We start from the raw sequence: 21,535 nt of genomic DNA on the forward strand, positions 1-21,535 counted from the left end.
ATGTCTGAGGGCTTAATGATTGTGAGAAAAGAAAACTGATCAAGGGAGTGGTGAGGAATCAAAAACCAGACTTGGTTTGGCTTTTGGAGACAAAGGTGAAAGATATATCTATGCAAATGGTAAAAAGTGTAGGAATAGGAAGATTCCTTAATTGGGCCTCAGTGGATGCTAGGGGTGCGGCAGGAGGCCTCCTTCTCTTTTGGGATAACAGAGGCTTGGAGAATTTAGAGGTAGAAAGCGGAGGGTACTCCATCTTTGTTCGTTTTAGAAACTGCGCTGATGGCTTCTTTTGGATTTTCTTTGGGGTGTACGGGCCAATGATGGGCAACGAAAAGGAAGATTTCTGGGAGGAGCTTGGAGCCATCCGTGGCCTCTGGGAAGACCCTTGGTGCATAAGAGGGGACTTCAACGTTGTAAGATTCCCAGAGGAAAGAAGGAATGCCCCTAGGCTTACAACTGAAATGAGGAGATTTTCAGAGGTGATTGGGGAGCTGGGGTTGAGGGATTTTCCTTTGACCGGAGGTCCTTTCACTTGGATAGGAGGTTTGAACTCTTAAGCTGCTTCTAGATTGGACCGTTTCCTGATTTTGGATTAATGGGAGGACCACTTTTCTGCCATCACACAATCTGCTCTTCCTCGTTTGGTCTCTGATCACAACCTTATAGTCCTTGAAGTTGGTGGTTTCTCCTCAGGCAAAAGCCCCTTCTGTTTTGAAAATATGTGGCTAAAAATAGATGGTTTCAAAGACTTAGTAAGAAGCTGGTGGAATGGCTATTCTGTCGAAGGCTACAGCAGCCACTGCATCGCTGAGAAGCTCAAAGCGCTTAAGAAAGACTTGAAGAAATGGAACAAGGAGGTGGTAGGCAATGTCTCATTCAATAGAGCAAAGGCCTACTCCCACCTGCAGTGTTGGGAGGCCAAGGAGAATGAGATCTCTCTTACTCTTGGAGATGTGGAGGCTAAAAATCTGGCTTTTGAGGACTATAAGAAATGGGCTCTTCTGGAAGAAACTTCTTGAAGACAGAAGTCGAGAAATCTGGTTAAGAAAAGGCGATAAAAATACCAAATATTTCCACAAAATGGCCAATGCTAAGGCAAAGAGGAACTTCCTGTCTAAAATTATAGTGAATGGGGTGAATCTCTCTTCCTTGGAAGACATAAAAGAAGGTGTTTGTAGTGCCTACCAGTCCCTCCTCTCAGTTTCTGGGGATTGGAGGCCTAGTATCAATGGCCTTAACTTCAAGGAGCTGGGTGAAGGCTTGGCTAGCAACCTAGAAGTTATGTTTTCTGAAGAAGAAATCTTTGCAGCCCTAAGCAACTGCTGTGGTGACAAAGCCCCAGGTCCAGACGACTTCACAATGACCTTTTGGTTGTTTTGTTGGGACGTCGTTAAACCAGAGATTGTGGGTCTCTTCAGGGAGTTTCACATCCATGGGACTTTCCAAAGAAGCTTAAACTCTACATTCTTCTTGCTCATTCCTAAGAAGGAGGGGGCCGAAGACCTAAGAGATTTCAGACCAATCAGCTTGGTAGGGAGTGTGTACAAATTGCTTGCCAAAGTCCTTGCCAATAGGCTAAAATTAGTGATGGGGGAGGTGATTTCTGATTCTCAGCAAGTTTTCGTCCATGGGAGACAGATTTTGGACGTTGTTCTTATTGCTAATGAAGTCCTTGATTCTAGATTAAAAGACAACACCCCAGGCCTCCTTTTTCAGATGGACATTAAGAAGGCTTTTGACCACGTCAATTGGGACTTTCTAATGAATGTGATGTGTAAGATGGGATTTGGGCATAGATGGATTAATCGGATGAAATGGTGCTGCTCTACGGTTACTTTCTTGATTCTCATCAAAGGGATCCCTTCGGGCTTCTTTCGTAGCTCTAGGGGATTGAGACAGGGCGACCCTCTTTTCCCCTATCTCTTCCTTTTTGCCATGGAAGCTCTTAGCCAGCTGCTATCTTGTGCAAGAAATGGGGGCTTTATTTCTAGGTTCAGAGTGGGAGGAAGAGGAAGAGAGAGGCTGATCATGTCCCATCTCTTGTTTGCCGATGACACTCTGATTTTTTGTGACGCCGATGCAGATTAGTTACAATATCTTAGCTAGACTTTCATGTGGTTTGAGGCGATTTCAGGTTTAAAAGTCAATCTGAGCAAAACTAAAGCCATCCCAGTGGGGGAAGGCATTCCTATGGAAACTCTTGCCTCGGTTTTGGGATGTAAGATAGGGAGTTTACCTACCTCCTACTTGGGTTTTCCTCTTGGAGCCCCCTATAAAGCCACTAGGGTGTGGGATGCAGTGGAAGAAAGATTCAGGAAAAGGTTGTCTCTCTGGAAAAGGCAATACTTCTCCAAAGGTGGCTGTCTTACCTTGCTAAAAAACACCCTCTCTAGCCTCCCAACCTACTTTCTTTCTCTCTTTGTGATTCTCAAGAGGGTGTGTGCAAGGCTTGAAAAAATCCAAAGGGATTTCTTATGGGGTGGTGGAGCCTTGGAGAACAAACCTCACTTGGTGAGTTGGAAGGTTATTTGTGCCGCTAAAAAGGATGGAGGCTTAGGCATCCGCAGTCTAGCTACTTTTAACAAAGCCCTTCATGGGAAGTGGTTATGGAGATTTGCTAATGAGAATGATCCCCTATGGAACCAAATTATCTCTAGTAAGTATGACCTTCAAGAGGGGAAATGGTGCTCCAAAGGGGTAAGAGACAGTTATGAGGTGGGGGTATGGAAGACCATCAGAAATGGTTGGGAGAACTTTCGCTCTCACTCCCGTTTCATCGTAGGGGATGACACTAGAGTGAAGTTTTGGAAGGACTTGTGGTGTGAAAACCAATCTCTGGAAGAAGCTTTCCCCTTCTTGTTTAATCTCTCCGTTAACAAAGAAGGATGGGTTGCTGAGGCTTGGGAGGAAAATGAAGTTGGGAGTAGCTGGGGGCTTCGTTTTAATAGACATCTTAATGATTGGGAGGTGGGAGAAGTAGAAAGCTTATTAAGCAAGCTTCATCCTTTGACCATTAGGTGTGAATGACTCGCTCCGGTGGAAAGAGAACAAGAATGGGACCTTTTTTGTCAAGTCTTTATATAGTTCATTCTCAAGGGGCATCAAGCCCCCCTTCCTAGCTAGAACTATTTGGACGCCTTGAATTCCAATTAGGACTAGCTTCTTTGGGTGGGAGGCGGCCTGGTGCAGGCTGCTCACCATTGACTGCCTGAAGAGATTTGGTTAGAGCATCCCCAACAAGTGCTTTTTGTGCAAATATGAGGAGGAAACCACAGATCACCTTCTCTTGTTTTGTGAGAAGGCCAGAATGTTGTGGCTTCTGATCTTTTCCCTCTTTGGGGTGCAATGGGTGATGCACTCCTCTGTGAAAAGGAACCTCCTCGGATGGCATGGATCTTTCGTGGGCAAGAAAAAGGAGAAAGCTTGGAGAGCTATCCCCCTCTGCCTAATGTGGACCATTTGGAAAGAAAGGAATAGGAGGGTCTTCGATGATATTGAGAGGAATGACCAAGATATTAAATCCATTTTTTTGTACACGTTTGTGAATTGGGCTAGGGTGTATATAGAGGAACACACTCTCTCTTTGTTAGATTTTGTAGACTGGCTAGCCACCAAGTAAGGGTCAAGCTTGTTTATCTTTTTGTTTTTTGCCTCTTTGTATCTTGGTATACTCCGTGTATACCCTCTTTCTAGCCTTTTGGCTCTTAATGAATTATCTTTGCCTATCAAAAAAGGACACTTTTAGTGAATTTGTATCCAACACAGTAGAAGGGTAGAAGGTGGTTTTCTGGAGGGATTTTAGATTGTGCTAAGAGAAGGAGCTAGTGAGATGATGCTGTATTTGTCTTATGCATGTGATGATGCTAATTTAGAAAATTGGGATATCTTTGCTACATTTTTATGTTTTTGAAGGCGGTCTTAGTTCTGGAATTCATTCTAGTGGACAGGTGGAGCATATTGACAAGATTGCAGGTATTTTGGATTGCAAATTGGGGAAATGCCCTCCACCCACTTTGCTCCTGTGTTTGGGCTAAGGTGTGGGGATTTGGTGGTTGAGAGGTTTGAGAGACAGTTGACCTGTAAGGGGCAGTACATGTCAGAAGGAGGGAGATTAACACTGACTAAGAGCACCTTGTGCAGCTTGCCAGTTTACTTTTGGTCACTTTTGTCATTCTGGTGATGGTCAGAAAGAAGCTGGAAAAACTACAATCTACTTTGAGTGATGTATGAAAAAGTAAAAGCCATTGGTAATGGCTTGCAGAACAAATTGTGTTTGAAACAACAGGATGGCCATGACATCTTACTTAGTTACTATGGTTGGATTTCATTGCTGTTTGTTGCTTTAGCAAACTTGGGACTCAGAATACATGATCTTTTCTTGATTTTCTACCTCCTGCTTACATGAAAGAGTTATCCTTTCTATGTACCTGGGGCTTGTATTGCTTCTAATCTAAGTTATCTAACAGATGACATGACTATCTTTCTTCTCTCATTCTGAGCGGTATTCGTCAAAGCACGCACCGTCCTTATTTGTTAATTAGTTCCTTCACGGGAAATGTACTTATTTAGAATTATTGTTTTTCAATGCTTTTCTTGTTCTGGGAAATTTAATCTCTCCTCATGTCCTACTTATTTCTTTATTTGTTATAGACTCTGCTATTTCATAGCTTAGATGTTAGTGCTGTACATAGTGAATGCTGCTACGCAATTACTCATTTGAAGATCTAGTTTTATGGTTTGCTTTCTGAACATTTTTTTTTTGTTTTTTTCCATATTGTGACCCTTACTTTCTTTGATGGATGGGAAGATGTGAATTGTGAAGGCCTTCCCACTATGCGAAGTTACTTGGTGATTAACTGATGAAGTTTTTGCTTTTATGCAGGTACTGTATTTGCTTATGGTGTTACTAGCAGTGGGAAAACACACACAATGCATGTAAGTTGTTGAATCTACAATCATTCTGAAATTTGTGTCACTGTATATGCCCAGGGCTTGCAGGTTGCTTTGTGCAGTGGGCCTCATGACTGCCATTGGTCATTGTTGGTCTTACCAATGTTGATCAATAGCTGCATGAAGACAGAAATGAAAACACCATCAAAACTGTGGCTTTGCTGTTAAAGTTACCCTTTTAACTTTGTTTTTCCCAATTGGTGCAAATCAAGCAAACCCTAGATTGTAAGTTTAATTGATGAAAGAAAACAAAGAAAAGAAAGAGAGGAAGGCAAAAAGGAAACAAAGAGAATGAGATGAGAAAGTGTAGAGATTTCTCTCATCAGTTCCAACTACAGCATTCTCTCTCCAACTCTAAATTCCTTGGCCCCTTTTGAAGATCTAGAAATGAATTATAAGCCAAACAAGAGGTACTGGTTGGTTTGATCCTATGCTTGCTGGATTTTCCTTTAGTATTTTAACGATTTAAATATTAGATATTTTTTAGTAGTTAAATTGCTTATTTATTTATTTTTAAGTCTTTGCCAAAACTTCAATCTTGAACCTCCCACATCCCTACCCCAACCCTTTGTCACATGGGCCAGTCCTCAAGGGTCATGATTTAAATATTATCGTTGATATTAGTTGTCTCAGAAAATTAGTGAAGGAGCCTATAAATCTTTTTAAACCTAGAGTTTTTGAGTTTGTGAAATGGTTTGTAGTTTAAGCTCTATATATATCTATCTACTGATGCAAATATGACATTGGGTTACCAGAAAGGAGAATGGCTTCTAATGATCTAGAATTAAATGCATGCAATTTTCTCACTTTTGGATTCAGTTAATTGTTAGGAATCACATTTGACTGATTTCTTGGGATGCCAGATACCTGTAACTTAACAGGCTTATAAAAAGGCTTTCAAAAGAACTACTTGATAGATATTCATTGCCAAACAAGATATGTATATAACGTGTGTGTGTGTGTGTTGTGCTAATAGATTGTTTTACCAGAAAGATCCCTGTAGAGAGAAAGATGCAATATACTTTCTTTTGTTATTTAGGACTAAAGAGACGCATGGTAACATTATAATGCAATGGTAATTGCCATAGTTATTAACTCCTAAATGGTGTATCTGATTTCTGCTTTTCTGTATTGTGTATCATGTCACATTCTATATCATAGGTATTTTTACATAATATAGATAAAAAAAGAAAGATGCATACATATACGAGCCATGTGTATATTGGAATAAATGAATTAGATTGATATATACATACAACTTAATGAAAGATAATAAGATTAAGAGTTAAAATGTGAACGTTAATCAATATCATATACATAAAAACATTGAAAACCTGAGTTTTTCCTTGTTCAACTTCATAAATTATGACACTTAATGCATTTGTTGATCATAAAATCTGTAAGATAAACTTTTAAAACTTTTTAACCATAATTTTAGTTCTGAGTTTCAACTATTCATGTACACTTGAATATATTGTTGGAACTGATAAAAAAAGACTTGTATATATTGTTGATATCTGCGTGTTTATGTGTCATATTTAAAATTCTAGCTTTCCAAGCTCATTATCATCCACCTACTCAAAGGGGGGAAAATATGGGGAAAAGAAAATATATACATCCAATAAAAGTTTTCTTTCGTCATTATCATTTTCAAGGTCAACATTTAAATCATTCAAATACAATTCTCAGTATTTATTACAAGAATAAATTTACATAAGTATCATGTGTAGCGTTCTCATGTAGCACTACTTCACCTTTTCTTTTCGTTTCAATTTCTAATCTTAAAAATGCATTTTAAGCAATTAATATAATAGTTTTTTAATTTTTTTTTTTCGAATTTGATTTCTCTTAAAACTATTAAAGATGGTCAAAGGTGCTTGTCTACAACTTTTTATATGTTGTATATGTATTATAAGATACAATTAAGATAGGTATGCACTTGTTTAAAAAAGAAAAAATCATATAAGATTAGTTCCTTTGATGGCTGTTTTTTTTCTGCTTAAGGCATTAAGGGCCTCCCCCTACTCACACGCACGCATGTATATATATATATATATATATATATATATATATAACATTTGTTTTTATTTTTTGAAGGCTTACAAACTATTAATGTATCTACTTGTTTTGTTCTTTACTTCTTTTGTGTCTTAGGGGGAGCAAAAATCACCTGGAATTATTCCATTGGCAGTGAAGGACGTATTTGGAATTATACAAGAGGTAAAGAATAATTCTATTAGTTAAGTAATAATATTCCAAACAATTTTTTTGCTCGTGACTAACTTTGATTTAGTATATCTCAGACACCTGGGCGGGAGTTTCTTCTTCGTGTTTCTTATTTAGAAATTTACAATGAGGTTAGCTTCATATCATTTTTGGTTTTATGGTTATTATGATCTTCTATACATTGTTGATGTAATGAACTTCTATATTAGAAATAGAATGTCTAAAATGTAATGGATCCACAATACCTTTGGAGTCAAGAGTTAAGTATTTGCCACTTTTTTGTGCATGAGAGGAACTGAGAGTAAATCACTTTCATGTGCATCTAAAGCTCCACTTAATTTGTGGTAGTCCATGAGGTTATTAGGATGTTCATTCATGTCCTCAATTTCAGGGAAATAAAGTAGAGTGTTGAGCATGGATGTCAAACACCATCATGGAAGTATGTGAGGTAAGGACCAAAGGAACAACTCTTTTTGTAGTTAAATAATTCCACTAAAATAACGCCTAAAAAAGGGCATAACCCAAGTATGTGCAATGTATTCGGGAAAAGGGAGCTTCCTTGAAAATGGTGCTCTAAACAAAAAAGAAAAGAAGAATCACCCGCTACTCGACTTATTTACGAAATCCAAAAGAGGATGTTTCCTATATTCATTAGTCCTAGGGAAATAGTCGTTCAATACAAAAAAATTTAATGTTAGATGGTGAGGACTCTTCAAATCCTCCCCCCAAATTCACCAAAGTACACAATGCGGAGTATTTCTATCATAAGATGCAATAATAGATGTTTAATTGTTTCTTCACTCTTCTTGGTCAAACAATGTTAGGAGGGGTCAACACCTCTCCTTACCTATTGGTCAATGGTGATTATTGATCGTCGTCCCTTGTGTCAATACCCATGCAAGGACAACAATTTTTCAGGGAACCATAGAACCAATGTTTTAAAAATCGGACAGGGTCCGGTTGAGCCTTTGAGCCGGAGGGGCTTTGGATAGGCATTGAACCAGACGGACCAGCGGTTGAACTACCAAACTGAACAAACCGTCTGATTTTATGTGAACCGATCAACATGTGGGTTGACCAAAATGTTATTGGGCTTTGCCCGCATTGGGCCTGAGATCTTCTTGCTTTCCCACCCACCAGGTGGCCCATTGAGTTGCTTGCCTGTTCCTTCATGTGCAGGTTATTTATACAACTCATTAAAATTGTGAGTTTTCGATGTGGGATTTGGTTATAAAGAAAAAGAAATGCTAGTCTATTGCATTGTGAGGATTTGAACCTCGGATTTAAGGTTGCCAAAAAAAGGAGCCAACCATTATGCTACACAATTCCTTTGATAGATATAAGTAACAATATGTTATATTAATGCTCTTTGCAAATTTTTATAAAATAAAACATTTAAACAAATATAAATATTTATATTCATGCTTATTTTTATAATAATTATTAACAATAAATATGAAAATAATATGAATTAATTAATATAATATTTTTAAAATTTTAAAATAATAAAATGCATAGATATGTAGATAAAATTAAATGTTATAATTTTCTTCTCATATGTAAATATTATACGTATTCTATTTAATAAAATTTGATATATTAATACATTTATATTTATGTTTATCATTTAATTGACATATCAAATATAAAAAAATGAAATGCTATAATTTTAATATTATATATATATATATATATATATTTCTTAAAATAAATTTTTAATTTAATAAAATATAAATTATATATTTATGATATCATCGGTTTGACCACCAGTTCGACCAGTGAACTGTGAACTGATAACTTTTCCAGTTTAATAACCGGTCTGGTTCTAAAAACATTGTATAGAGTACTAAATCTCTTTTCCCAGGAAACTACTACCACCTTCTTCCTTGATGGCTAGAAGTACAGAGTCTTATTTTGAAAAACCTCCCTCTGTAGCCCTTCATTTAATTGGTTCCTCCATCTCGCTTTGGATTTCCCTTCCAGATATGACATAAACAAATTTTCCTTTTGCTCTATCTCCCAAACTTGAGGATCCCAAGTATAGGAGTCCAGAAATTCTGATCTCCTTGTGATTAGTATGAGTAATCTTGTACCAAAAGCTCTTTGTTCTTCTGCAAGAGGAAATAGATGTGGAAATCTATGCATGATTGCCATCTCTTTGCATAACACTTATGGCAAAAAATCACATTACTACATCTTCTACGGTGAAATACTTTCACCTGGATAATATGTTGTAAGCCTTCTTGATATTTTTCTGAATTTCTACTCCATGCTAGTCCCTACTGATAGTTGTTTATTCATGAACTTGTTTAGTATCATTTTCTCTTTTTTTATATCATCTAATGTATTGTGTATCATAAGGTTTTTTATATAATGATAAATAAATAGAAAAATATGTGTGTGTATTGGAAACATGAAGTGTAGGGTAATATATAACCAATTTCAAGAACGTAGGATTTTAAAAAAACTATGTCATACCATGTGAAAACATTGAATATTGGAGTTTTGACAAGTTTAATATAACAAAATATAAGTTTCATGTATAGGTTCATAAAAAGCTCCACAAAAATGAACTTTTGAATTTTTTAGCTATGATTTTTAGTTTCAAATTCTAACTAGAGAAATATACTTGTAAGTGTTGTCAATGTGTATGTCTTTATGTGTTATCTTTAAAGATTCGATTTTTCACGTTTGTCATCATTCCCTCCTCATCAAAAAAAGTATTTAAGAAAAAACTGAATATATTTATTAAGTAGTTTTTATTCACCAATGACTAACATTTGCAATATCAACATTCAAATCATTCACATGATGAGTTTCCAATATTTATTGCAGGAATAAGTTTAATTAGGCTTCGTTTGGATACGCTTTCTATTTTTTGTTTTTAAAAATAGAATTTTCTATATGAAAGGTAGAAACTCTTGTACACAAAGTATGGACTTCTTATATCTTTAAAAATTGCTTACTCCCTTACTTGGTCCTTCCTTACTCCCTTACTTGTGGTCGAACACTTGCTTCCATTAGTCGATCTTCTCCACCGATCTCCATCATCATTTACCAAGGAGATTTTATTAAAATATTGGCATGCAATGCTGAGTTTGTGCATGGTTGCACATGTAGGAACAATGGGTTTGGTGAATTGAGAAAGGATAGGGAATGATAGGAAAGCTAGAATATCCATTTTGTCTCAGTTCATTTATTAATAAGATTTATTGTGATTTTGATCAATTTAAAATATTTGACATTTTAAAGTTTTGATGCATTTCATTCTTTATTTATTTATTTTTTATAGGCCAACTAAATTTTATTAGAAGAATCTAACAATAAAGATGCCATTACCTTCATATATAGGAGATATACAACATGTAACAAAGGCAATAAAAACTAACACCTTAGCCCCTACCTAGACAAGGAGCTATAACTGCAAATCCAAACAGAATTTGACTATGAATTAAGAGTATTTACAAAGCAATATTTCCTCAAGACCCCTGACTTCTCCTCTCCCTCAAAGCATTTTGTTATGCTTTTGCCAAATAGACCACATTAAACAGAGAGGAACAACCTTCCGCAACCTCTTCCTATCTCTCCCTAAGATTACATGTGCAAAATTTTGAGTCTTTAACAATGAGTATTTCATTTTGATTTTGTCTAGGATGAAAATTATGACATTGCATTTTATTGTATGTCCTTGTTTCTTTTCCTTCTAGAAGCCTAAAGCATTGAGGAAAGAAGGATTTAAATCCACCGCATTCTTTTTTTTTTCCTTTTTGTTTCTTCTTTTGTCCTTTTTGATGGAAAAGAAAAAACCCAACACATTTCACAAAAAATAAAAAAATTTGAAAGGATACAAAGGAAAAGGGGACCTTTCCAAAAAAAAAAAAAAAACAACTAAAACAGCTAACTGAAGATCATTCAAACACTCAAAAACTTCTGGAGGAAGATTGTGGTTTTGAGGCATAGGACAACCTCATACCATACCTCATCCTGAAAATGTTTTTTCAAAAATAATTTCATAATGGCAATCTTTTATCAGCAATTTAAATCATTTTTCAACCACATTGTATATAATGCTGTAAATCATTTTCCAATTTCTATCAGAAATTTCTCTGGGACATTATGTTTGTTGAACTATTAACTTTCCTAAAAACTTAAGTTTAAAGCTTAAGTTTGTAAAATTTGGATCCACAATGTATATCATGCTCTCTAACACCCTTCCTTGTGTGCAATCCATATGTGGAGAGACACAAGCCTATAGGCAAACAACCATTATTAACCTTTTTTGGGTTTACATGTGGGTTTAATAAGTTTGGGTAATAAACATGCGGTGAGGCTCAGAACATACATCCCATCAAATGTAGCTTTGATACCATATTAAACTATCAACTTTCATAAAATCTTAAGTTTGTAGGATTTGGGTTCACAATGTATATCATGCTCTCTAACAATATTCTTTGTCATCCCCCATCAATGGACATAGAGCAGGTCTTGCTTGCACTTACATCGCATGCGAGTTTTTTTGTTTCTTTATTGGCTTGCTGCAAGCAGGTCCTACTTGAAATTGGAGAAGTTACTGATTTAACTTTCCAATAAGTTTTACCCACCAATTAGGACACTATCAAGTTTTGCCTTGACTCTATATTGAAATCCTGCAAATGGAAAATAATTTGCTTGGAACTATCATGAATTGTTTTTCTAATTGGTGGCAATTGGCGTTGTTGCTTGAAGAAAAGTAGCTACAATATGACCTTGATAAATTAATATTTGATAAATTGATAACCTCAAATAAATAAATTATTCTGGACGCTATTCTTATTGCTAATGAAGCCCTTGATTCTAGATTAAAAGACAACATCCCAGGCCTCCTTCTTAAGATGGACATTGAGAAGGCTTTTGACCACGTTAATTGGGACTTTCTAATGGAGGTGATGTCTAAGATGGGATTCAGGCATAGGTGGATTAAGTGGATGAAATGGTGCTGCTCTACGGCTACCTTCTTGATCTTCATCAATGGGAGCCCTTCGGGTTTCTTTTAGAGCTCTAGGGGATTGAGACAAGGTGACCCTCTCTCCCCCTATCTCTTCCTTTTTGCCATGGAAGCTCTTAGCCAATTGCTTTCTTGTGCAAGAAATGGGGGCTTTATTTCTGGGTTCAGAGTGGGAGGAAGAGGAAGAGAGGGGCTGATCGTGTCCTACCTCTTGTTTGCCGATGACACCCTGATTTTCTGTGACACCGATGCAGATCAGTTGTAATATCTTAACTGGACCTTCATGTGGTTTGAGGCGATTTCAGGTTTAAAAGTCAATCTGAGCAAAACTGAAGCCATCCTAGTGGGGGAAGGCATTCCTATGGAGACTCTCGCCTCGGTTTTAGGATGTAAGATAGGGAGTTTACCTACCTCCTACTTGGGTCTTCCTCTTGGAGCCCCTTATAAAGCCACTAGGGTGTGGGATACAGTGGAGGAAAGATTCAGGAAAAGGTTATCTCTCTGGAAAAGGCAATACCTCTCTAAAGGGGCCGTCTTACCTTACTAAAAAGCACCCTCTCTAGCCTCCCAACCTACTTTCTTTCTCTCTTTGTGATTCCCAAGAGGGTCTGTGCAAGGCTTGAAAAAATCCAAAGGGATTTCTTATGGGGCGGTGGAGCCTTAGAGAATAAACCTCACTTGGTGAGTTGGAAGGTCATTTGCGCCGCTAAAAAGGATGGAGGCTTAGGTATCCGCAGTCTAGCCACTTTTAACAAAGCCCTTCTTGGGAAGTGGTTATGGAGATTTGCTAATGAGAATGAGTCTCTATGGAAGCAAATCATCTCTAGCAAGTATGACCTTCAAGAGGGGGGATGGTGCTCCAAAGAAGCTAGAGACCGGCATGGGGTGGGGGTTTGGAAGGCCATCAGAAATGGTTGGGAGAACTTTCGCTCTCACTCCCGCTTCATCGTAGGGGATGGCACTAGAGTGAAGTTTTAGAAGGACTTATGGTGTGAAAACCAATATCTGGAAGAAGCTTTCCCCTTCTTGTTTAATCTCTCTACCAACAAAGAAGGATGGGTTGCTAAGGCTTGGGAGGAAAATGAAGTTGGGGGCAATTGGGGGTTTCGTTTCACTAGACATCTTAATGATTAGGAGGTGGGAGAAGTAGAAAGCTTATTAAGTAAGCTTCATCCTTTGACCATTAGAAGAGGTGTGAATGACTCGCTCTAGTGGAAAGAGAACAAGAATGAGACCTTTTCTGTCAAGTCTTACTATAGTTCTTTCTCAAGGGCCATCAAGCCCCCCTTCCCGGCTAGAACTATTTGGACGCCTTGGGTTCCAATTAGGACTAGCTTCTTTGGATGGGAGGCGGCCTGGTGCAGGCTCCTCACCATTGACCGCCTGAAGAGATTCGGTTGGAGCATCCCTAACAGGTGCTTTTTATGCAAATATGAGGAGGAAACCACAGATCACCTTCTCTTGTTTTGTGAGAAGGCCAGAATGTTATGGCTTCTGATTTTCTCCCTTTTTGGGGTGCAATGGGTGATGCACTCCTCTGTGAAAAGGAACCTCCTCGGATGGCATGGTTCTTTTGTGGGCAAGAAAAGGGAGAAAGCTTGGAGAGCTGCCCCTCTTTGTCTAATGTGGACCATTTGGAAAGAAAGGAATAGGAGGGCCTTCGACGATATTGAGAGGAACGACCAAGATATTAAATCCATTTTTTTGTACACTTTTGTGAATTGGGCTAGGGTGTATATAGAGGAATACACTCTCTCTTTGATAGATTTTGTAGACTGGTTGGCCACCAAGTAAGGGTCAGCTTGTTTATCTTTTTGTTTTTTTACCTCTTTGTATCTTGGTATACGTGTATACCCTTTCTCTAGCCTCTTGGCTCTTAATGAATTATCTTTACCTATCAAAAAAATAACCTCAAATAAATAATTTTTTTGCTAGTCTCAACTTAGTGTCAATGTGTTAAATTAATGATTCGATAAATTTATAAGATTATACGTTATAGAAAAATCTATGTAGTTTCATATAGGACCCACTTATCACATAAATTAATAATTTCTTAATACAAAACTAAATCTGTTGGTTGAATGTCCTGGATTACTTAGTGCTGATTGCAGTGGGCGTGGTCAGCACCTTGAAGTTTGGGTCCCCATGTAGAGCCTGAAGGGCTTGACCATGGAAGGTTTCTTGGTTATTTAAAAAAACAATGTCGAGTGTTGCTTTTTTTTCTTGACATTGATGTCAACTGAGATATTAGATATAATATTTTGGAAAAATAAGGAATACCTTGATAATGATTTATTAATTTATCAATTAATTAATATTCACTTAACCCTGAGGGGTAGCTCAGTTGGTCCGACCTTGGGTTTGCTCCCCAATGGTCATCAGTTCGAGTCCCCTCAGGGCCACTAGAGGTTTACCCGGTCGTTAACTTCAGGGCCCCGTGGGATTAGTCGAGGTGCGCATGAGCTGGCCCGAACATCCACGGTTATAAAAAAAAAAATAATAATTAATATTCACTTAATTAATAGATTTTCTTGAGTCTCAAGGCTATTAATTTATTGAGGTTTAACTGTACTTGTATTGTTTGTCTAGCTTTGCAGCAAATTTGTGTGGCTGGTTCCACCCTTGATTTTGTTGTAGTTTAGGTTTAAGACGGTTCCATTTGTTGAATGTTATTACAATAGAATCTTTAATTGAGGCAATTGTAAAGTTTGTATTTAGAAACTTTTACATAATGGATTTAAATTGTTCTGTTTCATCATGACTACCACCTGATGTTCTGTTTTAAATATCTTTATTTCCCTTGTTTTTTCCAGGTCATCAATGATTTGCTCGATCCAACAGGGCAGAACTTAAGAATACGAGAGGATAGTCAGGTGCTTATTTTGATTAAGGAAGTTAAACATCACGATTGTCAATTCAATATTCTCCATTTTTTATATCACTTTCACTGGATAACATGATCTATATTTCTAGAACCCATATTTTTGTCCCTCTTTTCCCTCACTCTAAATGTTTGTTTTCCTGATAAGGCATCTAAAATATGGTAGTATATGGATGCAAGTGAGTGATACTTCTTCTTTGGAAAATGGGGCATAGCCCAGAGCTTAAAGCTTTGTCTGATATGCAGTCAACTGCATTCAGGATGTGTGATAAAATTTCTTCCATGTATTACAGTAGCAACTATCAGATGTATTTTGTGTTTCTGTCTCATTTTTCAAGCTTCTTCAAGCTAATTCAACCTAAATTTTATGCCAATGAGAAATATATTCTACTAAAAGAGCTTCCTGTGCTCCTATAGTCTTATTTACTGTCTATTTATACTCTTCTGTCCTTTGCTGAATAAGCTTTCTCTTCTTTGATATTCAGTTCTCTGCTAAGTTCAAGAATGGCTCTTTTTTAAAGTTTAAGGATAGGTTCCTTTTTCATCTTCCATATATGCTTTACTCAACTCTATCTTCTTTATGATCAGAATACCTGTAAATTTAAAATTATTCCTTGCAAACTTTACATGGGCCATTATTTAAAACATCTTGTTATTTGAGTGATATGTTTTGTTGACAGGGAACTTATGTTGAGGGAATCAAAGAGGAAGTTGTTCTATCCCCTGCTCATGCTCTTTCCTTAATAGCAGCTGGTGAAGGTATTGGAACTTATATCACACTATTTTCTCATTCAAATATCTACCATATTTTATTTATTCTACACATTTAGTAGCCATTTATGTATATGCAGCTTCACCAATATATGCTCTTTTTGATGTCATCCTGGAAAACAATCCTTTAGATTTCTTCTATATTTATGCGCTTATCTTGTAGAGAAACTTCTTTCCCTACCCAATAATTCTTTTTGCACCAGACATCATGATTTCACGAGAACTGATGCACTCTTGTGTTTTTTCACACTTCTGAGATTTTTTAGGATTCTTGTTACTTGTGCAATTAAACACTTATTTGATTTTTTTTTTTTTTTTTGCAGAGCATAGGCATGTGGGTTCTAATAATTTCAATTTATTTAGCAGTCGCAGCCACACTATTTTCACCTTGGTAATTATTTCTGATTTTCAGGCAATTACTTTTCAAACATGCCTAGTTCTGCCTATTTTGACATTGCTATAATTCTATGTTCTATATGCTTAGTTGTTGTGCCAACCATGAACGAAACACCATGTGTTCATTAGGAAATTAGAGGCGCTGATGGAATTATTCAACATGGACCCTAGATAGTAAGAACTATGCAGTTCTTTGACAAATTAGAAGGGATATAGCTGGAGCATGGGGATCAATCAATGCATTTGAGATGGTGGCTTCCAATTCTAAGATAGATATTAATGAGGATGAATCTCCAGATATACATCAAGAAAGAGAATTAGTATTAGTTGGAATTAAATTGAGATTAGTACTAGTTGGAATTAAATTAGGATTAATATTTATTAGAGTCAAATTAGGAGTAGCTAATTAAGTTATAAGAAAATTAGAATTAGAATCCTAATAGGCTTTGGATTTTTTAGAGAAGCCTATAAATAAGGGTAATTGATGTAAACCAAAGTGATGGATTGATGATTAATAATATCATGTTTTATTGCACACTCTGCAATTTTCAATGATGAGACTCCATTAATTTTCTTCTAGGTGAGATTCCTAGAAGACCTTAGTGTCTTCTTATTTTCTTTCTTTATATAATTTTTTTACTTTATTTTGCTACCCTAAACTACATACCTTGTTCCTTTCCTTGAACCCTAAAAAAGTAAAAACTCTAGCCCACCTATTTGATTGTAGGGAACCATCGCAGGGTTGTCCTACATCAGATACTCTTTTGATGGATAAAATTTTTGGACCTTTCTCTACTTGTGTATGTCATCCTTGTGCGAGGGCTGTGATCATTTAGGACACTCCTCAAAGTGAGAGAAATTGGAATTCTTCTAAATATATAGGGATTTAAAAAAACATAAAACACTCTTTTTAACAAGAAACTACACTTACATTGTATGAGGTAAAAAAAATTTATACAAATAAAGAAGGATCAGAATCTTTCAAAAAAAATTTGTTTGTGAAATTAAAGAGATTCCCTTTTAGACTATTACATAATTAAACATCAAAATCCTTTTGCAGAGTCACCCTTGGTTCAATATTTATTAATGTGTTGATAGCTTCAGCTTTAGTCAGTTATATATTTTTATAAGCAAAAATACATAAATTAGATCAAAAGAATGTCAAACAGGGGTCAATCCATGTGCACAGGAAGTACACAAGTTACACCAAAAGACAAATCAGGGAGAAGCAACAAATAATAAAGGAGAATGAGGAATTACAGCTGTTAGTCAGTCTAAAGAATAACCTTTATTAATGAAATTCATGAAGAATATCTAATAACCACAATCAAGTAGACCATGAAACATGCACTGCAGAACACTTCCATCATTGTGTTCAGGCGCACTCAATGGCACCAAACTTCACAAACATCAAGGACCATAAATCTTGAACTACCAAGCATTGGAGCAAATGGATAGACATTCACCTCATCCCTGTTGCACATGCAGCATGCTTCACCAGTGGGCCTTCCTCTCCTCTCCAGCTGGTCTGTGGTTAAGTTCCTTTCATATACTGCTACCAGACAGAGAACTCTTTAGAATGGCCTGACTATTTGAAGCCTCTATGACCGGGGCATTAACATCAAATTCCAGTAAACCAGACGTTCTTTGGTCCATTTCTGTTTTTGTTGCAACTGTTCTCTCCCTTACTTCCAATCTATGTTCACTTTTCATGAAGGAATGAACCATATCCAGCTCCAATCATAGAACTTCCTGGTGAATCTTGGACCAATATCCTCATCTCTTACCAGCACCAACAACTGCTACCATAGGGCCTTTATCTTTGTGATTTTTAACATTTGGTCTTAACTTCTATACATCTAACCTAAATCTCATTCTCTCCTATTCCCCACCGTACAGACAATGTGTTGCAAAAAATTGCCCTCACCTCTTAATGTTCTTCCACCAACCTTTTCCAAGCAGGGTCCTTTGTCTCCTTCTGCTCTTGCACAAACCCTTTCCAGACATCCCCTGGTCAATTTTTTTTCTCAAACATCTCTACCACAGGGTCCCATGCAGCTTTAACCTTGTGAAAACTCCAAAAAGGATGCCCAAATAGGTAGAGGGCAAATTCCCCTCCTAGCATTCCAACAAAGGCTTGCTTGGTTAATTATTAAATTGTAACGTTATAACTCAGAAAAAGGGGCAGTTCTTTTTAAGCTTGTTTAAGGTTTTTTCTCAAACTTTTTCCACAATGGCCTAACTAAAACCTTGATTGTGATAATATATATGAAAGGAAAAGGAGGCTTTTGAATTTCTATTATACGTTCTTTATGAATATGATAGACAAACAGTTGTATCTCCATTCTTCTTGGGTGTGCAACCTAATGAAGTTGAGCCTTTCGTAATAGATTATGTTGACTGCCTTAGTAAAAGTGGGAATCTGACTCTTCAGGGTACTTGTAAATAAAGGTATTTATATGGCAATGTTGCCAAGTGCTATGCATTTAGTAATTTGGACATTTCCCTGTTAAGCTATGACATTATGCCTTTTGACGAATTGGGCCTACTTTGAGCATATTATTCTTTATTCATATAATTATTTTTATTCTGCTAATGGATATGTTTTGTATATCAGACCATTGAAAGCAGTCCTCATGGGGAAATTGAAGGAGAAGAAGATGTGACCTTGTCCCAGTTGGTAAATCTTGCTCAGCCATCTTATTTTATTTGCTTCAACAAGAGGATTGTAGTTTGATAATGTATTTGAATATTTATTTTCTTTATTTAAATCATGTATGCAACCCTAGATATAACTCAATTTTCTTCTGCAGAATTTAATTGATCTTGCGGGATCTGAAAGTTCTAAAACTGAAACTACTGGATTGCGGAGAAAAGAGGGTTCATACATTAATAAAAGCTTACTTACTCTTGGCACTGTAAGATATTGCTTCTTTTGTTCCTTCTATCTTTCTTCTTTGAATGCTCTTATACATCTGTTAACCCCACTCACATGGTTTGTCCCTTTGTTCTTTTGTTCAACGCACTATATATGTAGACTTTTTTTGATTCACATATTGCTAGAATTTTTTATGGATACATATTTTAGTTTCTCAGTAATAAGGTGCATATTTCTTCTGTGCATTGTGCTTATGCATGTAATCTGTAAGTTAAATATCTTATAATGATTCAGACAATATGGAAGCTAAATTGATTTGATCCAACCATAATACTCTTTAAGGGATGAACTTGATTCTTAGCATTGTTTGAGTATGCATTCATGTAATATGCATCTATAATTCCAGTTAATCTGTCCGTAATCATTATCCTGTTCTCTTTTCTAATCAGTATAAGTCTTCTAATTTTTACCTTATTAAATGCATTTGATTGTAGGTGATTTCCAAACTAACGGATGACAAGGCAACTCATATTCCCTATCGAGATTCAAAACTCACCCGTTTGTTGCAGTCATCCCTAAGTGGCCATGGACGTGTTTCTGTGAGTTTGATACAGTAGTCCTAATTACTCATTGTCCATGTGATTAGCACTTTTTTATACAACTATTGAATTACTGGTCATATATAACTGTTTGTCACATTTTTATGCATTCATTCTCAGTTTTTGGTAAGATATTTATTCACTTTTCAAGACATTATCATTGGAATTGTATTCTGATGCATTTTCTTTACTTATATTTTTTCCTTTCTTTGTAGCTTATTTGCACTGTAACACCTGCATCTAGCAATACTGAAGAGACACACAATACACTAAAGTTTGCGCATCGAAGCAAGCGTGTTGAAATCAAGGCTTCTCAAAATAAGGTTAGTTTAGATGCAGTGTTATGAATACGAGAAATTGTCTGAGAGTTGCCACTTCACGTAATATCCCTAATATTTCCTCTTCCAGATTATGGATGAGAAGTCTCTCATAAAAAAGTACCAAAAGGAAATTTCCAGTTTAAAACAAGAGCTTCAGCAGTTAAAACGTGGAATGATGGAGAACCCATATATGATGACTGGGTCTACCCAAGAAGATTTGGTTAACTTGAAGCTTCAGGTTTGTGCTGTTCTCTTTGGACATTAACCATAATGATTGACTTGCTTTCGTTGAAATAATTAATCAAATGATTTCTTATTTGATCTACAATACTCAGCTTAATAATGCAGAGATCACTATTTTTCTCTTTATGTCTTACTATAATTTTTTTTTGTATTGCCTCTCTCTTAATGGCCTTTTTCCAATGGATTCAAAGATCAGCTAACGATGAATGCATTACTTAGCAAAAAGATGAGTGATGCTTGGGAAAATTGTTGTAAGCTAAAACATGAAAAGTTTTTTCTCTTAAATCCTCTCTTCAGCCCTACTTATGGATATTTAACTTCCTATTCATGGGGTTGATTCATGTTTATTTCGGTTTTGAGCCTGAACTAAGATGTCTTGATTTTGTTTTCTTGTGTTTATTTGCGACCTGTTTAGCTTAAGCTAATTGCTGTTCTTACTGACTATGATTTTGTTATTAATTTTTTTTGTAAGAGACATTTAGTTTTGCAAGTTCACCTAATTGTGCCATGCATTTTTTTTTTGTGTGCTTTACGTGGCTGCAGAAAACAAAGTTTGCTTGGCTCTGTAAAGATCATATTCCTAATCACCATTAAAGAATCTATTGTTGAAATGTTTGTTACTAATGTATTGTTTTATGTTGTCAAAGTTGGAAGCTGGTCAGGTTAAATTACAATCAAGATTGGAGGAGGAGGAACAAGCCAAGGCTGCTTTGATGGGAAGAATTCAGCGTTTAACTAAACTTATCTTGGTTTCTACAAAAAATAGTATGCCATCAAGCCTTCCTGATACGGCTGGCCATAGGCGAAGGCATTCTTTTGGAGAAGATGAGGTGCTTGATTTTGCATTTTAAGATTAGTCCACATTGTAAACAGTTTCTTGGTGGTTTACATAATAGGATCGTATTCCAATGTATTGGATTAAAAGAGTGTATGTCTTCTTTTGTCAAATGACCATTTTGCCCTGTTCTTGATGCAGCTAGCATACTTGCCTGATAGAAAAAGGGAATACATGATTGGTGATGATACTGGAAGCTTTGATTCTGAGCTTTTGGAAGGAAGGAGTGACATCACTTATCTAGATGATTTGGTTAAAGACTACAAAAGGAACAGGAGGCGTGGAATGCTTGGATGGTTTAAACTGAAAGTAAATTCTTTTCTTACTACCCTTTCCTTTTCTTTTAAATGAAGCTGATTCATTTATGTTAGGTTATTAGAAACGGATAAGAAATATAAAGAATAGTAATTTTTTTCTCTTTCCAGAAGTTGATTTATTTTCTCAAAATACTT

General features: G+C 36.4%; 1 protein-coding gene across 3 annotated transcripts in view; it reads left to right on the top strand.

Annotated features, from left to right (window-relative positions):
* LOC117906495 (kinesin-like protein KIN-7C, mitochondrial) overlaps window positions 1-21,535 on the top strand; it is a 40,826-nt gene that overhangs the window by 5,678 nt on the left and 13,613 nt on the right. For 2 of the 3 annotated variants that reach the window (XM_034819521.1, XM_034819520.1), the window contains exons 4-16: window positions 4,883-4,935; window positions 7,105-7,170; window positions 7,254-7,307; window positions 14,974-15,033; window positions 15,722-15,800; window positions 16,136-16,203; window positions 18,826-18,888; window positions 19,022-19,126; window positions 19,581-19,685; window positions 19,901-20,008; window positions 20,094-20,243; window positions 20,896-21,078; window positions 21,225-21,392. In XM_034819521.1, the coding sequence (XP_034675412.1) occupies window positions 4,883-4,935; window positions 7,105-7,170; window positions 7,254-7,307; window positions 14,974-15,033; window positions 15,722-15,800; window positions 16,136-16,203; window positions 18,826-18,888; window positions 19,022-19,126; window positions 19,581-19,685; window positions 19,901-20,008; window positions 20,094-20,243; window positions 20,896-21,078; window positions 21,225-21,392 (1,262 nt within the window). Of the gene's footprint in view, window positions 1-4,882; window positions 4,936-7,104; window positions 7,171-7,253; window positions 7,308-7,565; window positions 7,625-14,973; window positions 15,034-15,721; window positions 15,801-16,135; window positions 16,204-18,825; window positions 18,889-19,021; window positions 19,127-19,580; window positions 19,686-19,900; window positions 20,009-20,093; window positions 20,244-20,895; window positions 21,079-21,224; window positions 21,393-21,535 lie in introns of those variants that run through there. The other variant, XM_034819523.1, reaches the window with a different exon arrangement.

Source organism: Vitis riparia, chromosome 18 (assembly GCF_004353265.1).
Source record: "Vitis riparia cultivar Riparia Gloire de Montpellier isolate 1030 chromosome 18, EGFV_Vit.rip_1.0, whole genome shotgun sequence".
NCBI lineage: Eukaryota > Viridiplantae > Streptophyta > Magnoliopsida > Vitales > Vitaceae > Vitis > Vitis riparia.